Consider the following 12,344-nt stretch of genomic DNA (forward strand, 5'->3'; position numbering starts at 1 on the left):
TCGGAACAAAAAGAAAAAAAAAAAGAAAAAGAAGAAGAAAAACTTGCCTGCAATGTGGAAAGGTGTTCTTCGATTCAGCCTTCCGCTGTTCCTGCTAGAGAGGGAAAGGCGAGAAGAGGCGGTGCCTTCGACCTTCCGCTATCGCTGAGAAGAGGTGGTGTTCAACCTTCCGCTGTCGCTGAGAAGAGGCGGTGCTCAACCTTCTGCTATTGCTGAGAAGAGGCGGTGCTTTCGACTTCTTGCTCTGACAAACTCAAGATATTTTCTCAACCTTTTCTTTTCTCACCGGGGTCGCACTGTTTTGGTGCGACCCCGCTCACTTAATTTTGGGATCCCGCATCCCTCTTGTTTCTCGTCCCAAAACACTGTTTACCCGTAAACAAACGCAAGAAAGGGAGAATCATTCGGGAATATTCCATTTTCTCATCCTTTTCTCAGCAATCAAACAGACCCTTAGGGTTCTCCACTTCTCATTGCCTGATTTTTAATTTTGTTATAAGATTTCTTTTCCGCCTCCCAGATGCAAAATTGTGGAAGAACCTGGAGTTATTGTCCCCCCTCCTTTAACCATATTACCCTAGATCGCTATCTCCAGTAAACTTCTCTTCTTACTACCTGTTCCGTTACTTTTCTTAGCTCAAATCTTCTCCTTCTTTCGTTCTCATTTAGGTGCCCACTCTGCTCCTTTTGGTCTAACTCATCCAATTCGGATAGGATTGCTGATTTCTCTTCTTTGAAGGCTTTAAATTCCTCTTTGGCCCATCCTTTTTGCTTCTTTTTTACATATTTTGAATTTTCCAGAAATCTGTACCCTGGCCAACCTTCTGTCTTGCATTCCTCCCACCATGAGGCAACCTTTTTGCAGAAATCTTTGTGATCCGTCCAGAATTTTTCCAGCCTAAAAGGGGTTTTTCCTCTGATCACCAAATCTGTACTTAAGGTGATAGGCCAGTGGTCCGAAGTACATCGGGAGCGGATCTCTTGAAAGGTCAGGGGGTAATGGGCTTCCCAATCTGAAGTAATTAAGAATCTGTCAAGCCTACAACTTATGGCATTCTCCTGCATGTTCGACCAGGTAAAGTTACCATTCTTTAGGGGGAGGTCGTGCAGCCTGTGTCTAGATATAAAATTGGAGAACTCCCTCATGCTTCTATTTACCCTCTTCCTATTCGAATGTTCTTGACTGAATCTCATGACATTGAAATCTCCTCCCACAACCCATGGAATCTCATCATGTTCATGCAGTGAATCCAGCTCTTCCCAAAATCTGCTCCTATTTGATGGATCATTAGGGCCATAAACTGCTGTTAGGATCAAGGTAAAATCATTTGACTTGTTTGTGAAAAGCAGCAAAAGAGAGAATTCACCTCTATCAATTTTCACTCATGAAACCACATCTTCTCTCTACATGACAAGGATTCCTCCTGAAGTGCCTATGGCTGGGAGTGTAGCCCATTTTCTGCATCTTAAACCCCAGATTGCTCTGATTAACTTACTGTCCACCTTTTCCTTTTTGGTTTCTTGAATTAGAATAATGTCAGGATTCTCTCTTCGGAAAGTATCTTTTACTAAGCTTCTCTTTATTTCTCCCCCTAACCCCCTTATATTCCAGCTCAGGATTTTCATCTTAACCTCTGATGATCAAAACTGAATAGGGAATTAAAGAGGCTGATCAAAACTGAAGTAAAATTTTCAGCTTCTGGATGGTGGTCACATGTATTCATTTCTGCCTAAATGCCATCAAATGTCAATTCACACAAGACACCTGCAGACTTTTTGTGGAATATGTCGACAGAATAATATAAATCTTATCATCAGAAGTAGGATTCATGTGGTGTACACTGCTAGATATGTTACACAATAGTTGTTATTGACAGGGAGATAATTACATATACCACAGTTGAGCACGAAATGCTTTCAGACATTTTAATATACTAGTAAGCATGCACGTGCTTTGCACATGGCAATTTTAGATGATGATAATGATAGTAATAATGTATCCAAAATTTTCTATAAGTTTTATGAATTTTTATCTGTTTTTTATTTTTTTTGTTTTTTTATAATTAATTGGATGCATATTGCAAATTCCAAATCTGATTGCACAAACACCTCATCTAATTGGGTCGAGTTGTGAAGTTTCAAGCATCATTGAGAGGCTTACTTGCTTGATTAGACTCTTCTTTTTATAGTGTTTTGTCTTTTTCGTGTGTCTTTTTTATTTTATTCATTTATAAAAAAAATCTAAGATTTAAATAGAGGGAATTGAATGAGGTGAAAAGTAATAGTTCGATTTACAATTCAAACCTTACAATTAAATAGGGACTAAATCACTAAATTCAAAAACGAGTATTTTAGTCAAAAGAATGTTCCACAATTTTATTCATATTTTTAATAGTATGTAATTATAGAATTATAGATGTGTTCAATTTTTCTACAATATTTTTGTGTATAAAAATAATTTGGATATATCATGCTTATTTTTATTTAATATGATAAATATATAATATTACACATGGGCTTGAATGCTTCTTTTAAAAAAAATTATGTATTGCTATATTTATTAATTTTTATTATTTATTTGACATTAAAGGTTAAAACATTTAACCCTAAAGTTGAACTATTTATTATAAATTTTTATATTTCATTTTTGGTTAGTTCTAAATTATGTATTTCATTTTCATTATCAATAAAATAAGTATTATCAATAAAAATAATTATTATTTATTATTAATTTTTATATTTCATTTTTGGTTAGTTCTAAATTATGTATTTCATTTTCATTATCAATAAAAATAATTTTTGTTTATTATTATTTTTTATATTTCAGTTTTGGTTAGTTCTAAATTATGCATTTCATTTTCATTATCAATAAAAATAATTATTGTTTATTACACTTATTTTTTTAATTTGATTAATAAAAAAATCACATTTTTTCTACATTTTTTGTAATTTTCGATATTTGTCTATTTTAAAAATTTTTTTACCTAACTATGACTTCATAGGTTGATCAATTTGATTTGGATGGTTGAATTGCTTAGCCACCACTTAGATAAAAAATGATTTTTTTTTTTGAGTCAGTTTTAATATATATGGGTTTCTATTGTTAAAAATTTTTAAATAGATCTAATTAGTAGCATTTGTTAGTGGAAAATAACTTAACAATATAGGATTAATAAGAGAAAATAGGATTTAATAACTTAACAATATAGGATTAATAAGAGAAAATATGATTCAATACCTTATGTATAAGACTTAATGAGAGGGGATTAAATGAGGTGGCAAGTAATAACCAAAGTTACATTTTCAACCCTTATAGTTAGAGATGGACTAAATACACAAATATAGACATTCTAATAAGCGTGCACATTCTTTGCACGTGGAAATTCTAGATGATGATAATGATGGTAATAATATATCCAAAATTTTCTATAAATTTTATGAACTTTTATTTTTTTGTTTTTTATTATTAATCGGATGCAACCAAATCCAAATCTGATTACACAAACACCTCATCCAAATATGTGATAATCGGATCGAGTTGTGAAGTTTCAAGTATCATTGAGAGGCCTACCTACTTGGTTAGACTATTCTTTTTGTAGTCTTCTATTTTTTTGGTGTATTTTTTTTCTTTTGTTCATTTATCAAAATATTGTAAGATTTAAATATAGGAAATTGAATAAGATGAAAAGTAGTAGTTCAATTTACAATTTAAACCTTACAATTAAATAGAGACTAAATTCAAAAACGAGTATTTTGGTTAAAGGAAAGTTCCACAATCTTGTTCATATTTTTAATAGTAGTGTAAATATAGAATTATAGATGTGTTCAAAGTTTTCTACTTTTTTTTTGTATTTTTGTGTGTAAAAATAATTCTAATATATCACACTTACATTTTATTTAATATGATATTATACATGTGCATGCATGCTTTTTTGCAAAATTTTTGTATTTTTTATTGTTTTGTTTTTATATTTTATTAATTTTTATTATTTATTTATGACATTAAAGGTTAACACATTTAACCCAAAAGCTTAACTAGTTATTATTAATTTTTATATTTCATTTTTGGTTAGTTCTAAATTATGTATTTTATTTTCATTATCAGTAAAAGTAATTCTTGTTTATTACATATTTTTTTTTTAATTTGATTAATAAAAATATCTTAAATGTGTCTATTTTTTCCACATTTTTTGTAATTTTATATATCTATTTCTACTTTAAAAATTTTATTACCTTATGACTTCATAGGTTGATCAATTTGATTTTGATAGTTGAATTGCTTAGCCACCACTTTGATAGAAATGGTTGTTTTTTAATCAATTTTAGAATATATGAGTTTTTATTGTTAAAAATATTGACATAGATCTAATTAGTAGCATTTACTAGTGAAAATTAACTTAAATATACAGGATTTAATAAGAGAAAATGAGATTTAATACCTTAAGTATAAGACTTAATGGGAGGGGATTAAATGAGGTGGAAAGTAATAATTGAAGTGACATTTTCAACCCTTACAATTAGAGATGGGTTAAATACACAGATATAGGCATTTTAGTAGCCATTAAAGGTTTAAAGTTGGCATTAAACTTGTAATAAAATGATTTTTATACCCTTTCTCAAACAAGGAAATAGAGGGCAATTTTAGTAAAAAAAAGTTCCACATTGCATATATATATATATATATATATATATATATATATATATATATATATATATATATATACCAAATGTACTCGTTAACATTCAAGCATCTACATAAAGTTGATATTAATACCCCCTTATCAAAGACATGAAAACTTCAGCTTATGATCACCCCACCTCATGCTTGGTAGGTGAGAGCAAGGGGGACAAAAGGGCTGGTTCAGCTTTTATCCTTTGCATTTCTTACTGAAAAGTTGCTTTTTTTTTTCATTTGAATAGGTAAGAGCAAGGGCAGCAGATCTTAAGTTGGCAGCTGCTGGGGAAATCAATTTGATGGAGGGACGAGATATTCATATACATTTTCCTGCTGGTGCTGTACCAAAGGATGGACCCTCAGCTGGTGTGACCCTGGTAACAGCACTGGTGTCACTCTTCAGTCAAAAAAGAGTAAGAGCAGACACAGCAATGACAGGAGAGATGACACTGCGGGGTCTGGTATTACCAGTTGGTGGCATCAAAGATAAGGTGGGTGTTATTATACACATTTATGTAAACTTGTTCTACTACCGGTCAAAACATTCTGATAGCAATGGCTGCTTTGACGCATGTGATTCACATATTACACCAAAGAATTGAATGATGGATTGCCTCTTGGTCACACGATTCTTATAGGCTCTGACCATCAAAAGTGCTGTCTACTTCTGAATGATCAATACTTTTTCTGTGGGGGGAAATGGAGATTGTTGATTGAATAGCTAGAACCTTTTTGATAGAAAGCCTCTACATGACTTGGGCCTACCCCAACAGAGGCAGTCTGTATCTTGAATCCTGGAAGACTGGAGTATTTATATAATGGCTACAATGACATTATTCCTGAGGCACCATATACATTTTTATCTGAAAGAGACAAGCCCCAAGTTTCTATAATCAGACTAGTGGGAAAAATTTTACATATTATGTTTCTGAATCTTAACGCACATCAGAACATCCATGCATAAGAAGTTGATAGGATTTTCTACTTAAATCTGCAGGTATTGGCTGCACACCGTTATGGTATCAAAAGGATTATTCTTCCGGAGAGGAACTTGAAAGACTTGGCTGAAGTACCATCAGCTGTTCTTTCTAGCTTGGAGGTACTTTTATTTCTATTGAAATATTATTGTATTACTTAGAAGCAAATTAACCTCATTCGCGTAAAGCATGACATGTATACCTTTCACTGGAATTTCTCATGAATGATCACAAATTACAGGCTGCACATAAAGGTGAAACCAGACCAGTCCTATGCAATGCCATAGATTCTTATCTGCTCCATCTTCTGGTTTTTACAGATATTGTTTGCAAAGCGGATGGAAGATGTATTGGAACAGGCATTTGAAGGTGGATGCCCGTGGAGACAAAATGCAAAATTATGATAAATTATGAATGTTAGCTGACATTGCCATTATTGAGTCATTTACTCAGCAACAGCTGGACTGGCTTGCAGACTGGGTTGATTTAGAAAATCCGTTGATCACAGATGGACAAACCATTATTTGAGAAGACTCAACCTGGTCGGGAAGGAGCTAGTCATTCATGTCAACCCAATTTTCAATGTATCGTCGATATTTATAAGAGAGCGCAGCCAATGTAGCATTCAAGGTATACTTTTAGACACGGCAAAGAAGGCTTCCCTGGTACAGTTACAAAATTGATTACCCTCCTTGTGTATAAAATAACATTGAAATAATAATATAAACAGAATGCTAATTATTTGTTTCATTCAACACTTGATCAGTGGTACGTTTACCTTCTTCAACTCTTCTTGCATAATGGATTATGGCGATAATCACGTGGGTGGATGGATTAGCTGCTTGTACTACCTTGGATGGATTAGATGGATTACAAGGCTGGTATCTGCCATTTCACAATGGACTCCCTATTCCTTTTTCTCCCTTATGATCCGGTCCATTTTGGCGCCGGGGGGTGGGGGGCTGGTGGAAGAGTCCATTCCATCTGGAGAATAGGTCCAATTTGGAAGTTGTCCTTGGAACTTGGAAGAATATGGACTCTGACCTATCTGGCTGATTTTTTTGGTGGTTCTTTTCTTGGTATTCGAGTCTCTGTTGTAGGTTGTAGTTTGTTGTTTAGTTGGCCTTGGTCGTGTTCTTTGGTCTTGGTCATTTTTACCCTCTTCTCTCCATCATGTCTTCAATCTCTTTCTTTCTCTTGAGAAACAAAATGGGGAACAATCAATTTTGATTAATTTTTACAAAGGGCGTACCTAAGCTAAGAGAAGAATTTTTCACTATTTTTATAAAAACAAAAGGGCACACCATTTCAAAAGGCAGGTTTGTTTGTTGTTGCTTCACCGACATTGCCATTGTGGAAGAAGAGAGAGAGGGTAAAAGGAAGAAAGGAGAAGAGGAATGGAGAGAGGATGAGGGGGAAAAATAGGTTCTCGTTAGAGGGACGGGGTCAGCTGCCCACGGAGTGTCTCACAGCCCATCCCATCTATGCATTGGGAGTATCTCCACAACACACTACCCCCATGAATTGGAAACATCTCCCCCTTCATAATGCTATCTAGGAGGATGAGATGTTCATGTGTGGCTGCTGCGATGTTATGTGGGTAGAGTTTTTGTGGGCAGGAGATCCTGACTCCTCCCATGACAAGCACGGGATCCGATCACCTCGTTTGATGGTATATTTTTATTAGCAACAAAGAAAGGGAAAAAGAATAAGGAGAGAGACTAACATGTTTTGAAAATTTAATGAGCAATTAAAGGGTGCTTTTTGTCTGTGTTTAATCCAATTTTTTTAATTCATCGTTGATTTGGATGGTCAAATTGTTTGAATAGTCACTTGGTTGACTTTTTGGTCCGGTTCTTATAAAACCCATCGTTGCCTCAAAAATTGTCGAAAAGTCAACAAAATCATCGAATTGGCAACCCGGTCACCGAGTCATGGGTTACATACTAACTGTGTATGCAAACTTTAGGAGGCTATAACTTTGCACTTTGATGTTCGATTAAGGGAAACTTTTCAAGATCTATGCATCCCAAGATGCCAAAGGCTCCTTGTCCTACTATTTTTGTGAAAACCCCCTTTTTCCCCTAAATTGCAATTCTTAATATTTTTATACAAAAAATTTAAAAACTGAATTAAAAATATAAATCAAATATAAAATAATACATATATCATGTCTAAAATATAATTATACATTATTTATTGATAAAATACATATTTGTATATATTAGATTCCTTTAAAAGTTCAACAATGTATATGTAAATAGTTTTAAAACTACAAGTTTATTTTTTTATCAATAACAAAATGATTTATTAGATTAAAAAAATTGTGAAACTTTAAATACAAGAAAGGGGAGGTAAAATATCTTAACTCCCCCACAACTGAGAACAAGAAAGAATGCTAAAAAATAGCCCAAAACAAAGAGTCCTTAAGCACCCCTTGCTTGGCTATCCCATCGGCTATGGAATTAGCATTTCTCTTCACCCAACTATAGTTCACCTCAATATCCATACTCAGCCATTTAAATTTTTTCTTTTCATTTCTGTAGTTCCACAAGCCGTTGCTTTCCTTCAACCACCTAATCACCACCTCCGAGTCCCCTTCAGTGACCAAGCATTGAATGTTTAATTTTCTTGCTCCTTTGATTCCTTCCAGAACTACTAAAATCTCAGCCCTAAGAGAGTCACCCTCTCCAATAGGGCTAGAGAACATGGCATTAGTAATTCCAGCCTCATTCTTGAAAACTCCCCCAATCCCAAAAGGCCCAGGATTCCTTAAGCTATAGCCATCAAAATTCAGTTTTATGAATCCTGAAGGAAGGGGGGACGAAGAAGGTCTAGAGGTCCTTTTGCACTGGGCCGAGGTAGCTATTTCTTTCCACTTTCTCAAAAGGTCAGCCATGGAATAATATGAAAAAAACTCCTAAGATTTCAGCCAGTGACCAACCCTTAAAGTGTATCGATTCAGTTAAATTCTCCATAGATCTTTCCTTGTCTGAAAATGTCTAGAGTTCCTCTCTTCCCATACGGACCAACACACAGTCGCCCTAATGCTTCTCCACATGATCTTCCCTCTTTTGTTAAGTCATCTTGAGAACAATGGAGAGAACAAGCTTTGCAAATTTACAGGGAGATTCCAATTACATCCAAACAGGGAGGAAGCCCACTTCCAAATAGTTTTAGTAACCCTAAGGTAGTAAGCCATTTCTCCATAGCTTTGCAAAGAACACATCTATTGGGAAATAAACAGGAATTAGGTCTTTTTCTTCGAAGCAAGTCATTTGTGTTTATTTTTTCTAAGAAAGTTTTTCAACAAAAACTACCAACCCGAGGAAGAATGGATTTACTCCAAATCTCATTAACAGGGAAGGATAACCCAGAGGAAACAGGAGGTTGGACCAAAGTCTCAAACGTCAAGGTATATATAAGTAGTTTCCTCAAACGTCAATGTATATATAAATAACGAACCCTAAAAGAATTCTCATGTTATATTCAATTTCTTAACCAAATTGGTTTTGGGTAAGTTTAATTAGTTGTTGATGAGCTTAAAGAATCCCATTTTTTTATTTTTTTAAATAAAAAACCACAAAATTCTAAAGACGTTGGGAAGCAATATTAAAAACCTGACGTGGACAATTGCATTCTTAGAATATAGTATAAAACTATAATTTTAGGGGAGGGTGCCAGCTACAGTTAGGATGCTGGTAAAGTCGCTGAAGGTGGGCGTTTGGAGAGGGCTACCCTTATAAATAGTTGCACTCAGATTTGGTCCTCACAGAGTGCACCAACGCCTCACACTTCATACCAACCTCACAGCAGATCGCAACCATATATCGAGAACATCTCATAAATGACAACGTCAAGTAGGAGAAATATTTTCAACGTGTGCTATGTAAGAAGCAAATCTAGATTCTAAATAATTACCTTAACATTCTATCACTTGGCCTAAAGTTCGGAACATTGACACTCAAGTCCAGCCATTAACATTCTATCACTTATTTGGAGTACCTGATGTTATTATGTTTGTCATTAAATATTTGAAAATCTCAAAACTACATTTTTTTTGGTATATTTTATGAGTGTTTTATCCTCTCCTTCATTGATTTCCACCCCTTAATCTTGACCCTTCTTTCTCCGTCTTCCTCAGTTGAAGCAATACGTCAACCTTCATAGAAGAGGTTTTGTTTCTAAAATCCAATTTTAAAATCAGAATGGAGGTTGGGAATATTAAAAAAGTTTTCCATAGTTAGTTAGATCTATTAAAATTTGTAGCAAGCTATAACACCAAGAAAGAAAAAAAATAAGAAACAATTTACAGAACCGAAATTATCTGATACTGAAACTGAAAGGCAGTTATGTGAAAAGAAAAAAAAAACCTAATCCATTTATGTTACATCTTTAAAGTAGAAACAATATAAGGTGCATAATTGTGATATCAGACAGCTTACAAGATTATATCGAAAGAACCCAAGTGTCGGACGTATGTTTAGTAAAAGGTCTTGATTCACGGTGCCAATGGCTGTCAACGGGTGGGGTTTAGGTAAAACCAGTTTCAAACTGATTATTAATCAGGACAAAATCACAGACCCTAAATAGTCACAGTTGATAGCCGGGTCTATTAGATTCAAGCCCAATGAACCCGATTATACTGAAAATTATATTATTTATTTAAATAGTAACTTAAAATTTAAATTTTAATAATATAGCCTTAATAAAAATAACAGAAAATATAAAATTGTTTATATGTTAATAAGTTAAACATTTTTAATTAATATTATCTTATTTATTATCTATCAAATCATAAAATGATAAAAAAATGGTAAAAATTATATGAAAATTAAGAAAATATTATATATTTAATAAAATAATTGATACTGAGCCTGCATTGGTTCGGGAAGGTAAAAACTGGAACCAATCGAATTTTTAATCAGAACAAAATAATGAAACTAGAACTGTTATAATCGCTGATCCATTGACAGCCCTAATTATAAGAGACCAGGCCATGGTGTGGCAATCCTTGATTCATATGGTGTGCTATTGGCAGTGGTAGCTTTTAGGGGGCCTTCTATATTGAAAGGGGAGAAAGTTGGTCAATGGGATTTTGGTTCCCATTGACCAAGAATCCCATGTTCTTCTTCCAAATTTATGAGGGGACCAGGGAAAGTTTATTTTCTTGGGTATCAATCTCCTAGGTGGGTAAATAGCTTTCCCTCATAAGGGGAAAGTTGCCGACACTTGAATGGGACAAAAATACCCCTTTTAATAATGGATTTTTATGGCTAAAATGGTCATTGCCTAATTTAGATGAGAAATACAAGAACATGGATAAATACACTTACCCAGGTAAGTGTTTTCCAAAAAAAACTTACCCAAATAACTGCATGTCTGCATTTACTTGGATAAGTAACTTACCGAAAAGCAAACGGGACCTTAGTGACATGCCTAGATCTGGCTCATTGGCTGAAGCATTTGCAGGTTAGAAGGCATTCAACTGATGAAATAACTAAGGGTCCCTTTTGTTCACAGTTGAAACTTGAAATTGGAATGTAATTGAAATCTAAATTCATTGGAATCGGAATTAGAGTGGTCTATTCCTCCACCTATTTGGTTCAGACTGCAATCATAATAATTGGAATGGATTCTTATCCCCAAGGGAGGGGGAGGGAATGGAAAATGCCATTCCACCAAGAATGTAAATTGGATTCCAAGTTCAGACCTTATTCCTATGAACCAAACGGACCTAAATATTGATTAGTTGTATTCTCAAATAGCAGGGTTTTGGACTTTTGGTTGACCGGATGCAGAGATGGATAGAGGCGAGAGTTGGAACTTGGAAGTCCAAGAAGTATTTAAGGATGCTAATTGTAAATTAACAAGATCGATTGATGTCAAATCACACCATATATTCCTGAACACCAGGATTGCTCACTTTTTGTCTAGTAACTAACTAGTAAGGATTGTGTTTTTAACCCTTGATGGGGATGGGCATTGATCCCTCCTGATCTGTGAGTACTATTATGCACAAGACAAATTTAATTCCATTATTCCCGCTGCAGTCTATGATTACCCTCAAAAAGAAACATCGAGGTTACTTACCCAAATGCACTTATCCCGATAAATATATCTATTGCTTTTTTATTTTTCAAATAAATAAGAGAATGGCCATTTTAGTCATTATAAAAAAGGATAATTCTGTCCCATCTAAATGTTGGCAACTACATAAATCTAGAAAACAAAATATGGGTATTTTCTTTAATGAAAAATCAAAATCCCATTAAACCACATTAAGTAGCCAATGCCATTTATAACAGACATGACATTAAGACACCTCTATTGGGTCGGACACAAGCTCCACCTCTATTAAGCGTTTAAGCTCAGTCTGGAAAGGGTACAAATAAATACAAAATAAGATTTTACACTTTACATATTTGTATTTCTATTCCTTCCAAACTGAGGCTAAAAGAAGTTGCAGACTTGCAGAGTGGCCCCACCTGCTGATCCTTCCAACGCCCGCGCATCTAGCCATGAACACCTTGTAGAGAAGTTAGACATCGACACAAACCTAGAAGCTGAAGACGCCATGTTATGGCTAGACATTGCCAGACCTCTCTCTTCACTGGGTTTCTCTCTGTTCCTTCTAAATGGCAGTATAAAAAAATTTAAAATAGAATGAAGTATAAGAAAATGAGGCCAAG

At 34.3% G+C, this 12,344-nt stretch overlaps 1 protein-coding gene across 6 annotated transcripts in view; it reads left to right on the plus strand.

The window, feature by feature from the left end:
* LON2 (lon protease 2) overlaps window positions 1-6,913 on the plus strand; it is a 32,997-nt gene extending 26,084 nt beyond the window's left edge. For 3 of the 6 annotated variants that reach the window (XM_088962628.1, XM_088962629.1, XM_088962630.1), the window contains 3 exons: window positions 4,921-5,166; window positions 5,673-5,774; window positions 5,973-6,407. In XM_088962628.1, coding sequence (XP_088818754.1) covers window positions 4,921-5,166; window positions 5,673-5,774; window positions 5,973-6,056 — 432 coding nt within the window. In that variant the 3' untranslated portion in view covers window positions 6,057-6,407. The other 3 variants (XR_016104624.1, XR_016104625.1, XR_016104623.1) reach the window with 2 other exon arrangements.
* Window positions 6,914-12,344: the final 5,431 nt, after the last annotated feature.

Source organism: Nelumbo lutea, chromosome 1 (assembly GCF_056320005.1).
Source record: "Nelumbo lutea isolate HS-2025 chromosome 1, American lotus-T2T, whole genome shotgun sequence".
NCBI classification, from domain to species: domain Eukaryota; kingdom Viridiplantae; phylum Streptophyta; class Magnoliopsida; order Proteales; family Nelumbonaceae; genus Nelumbo; species Nelumbo lutea.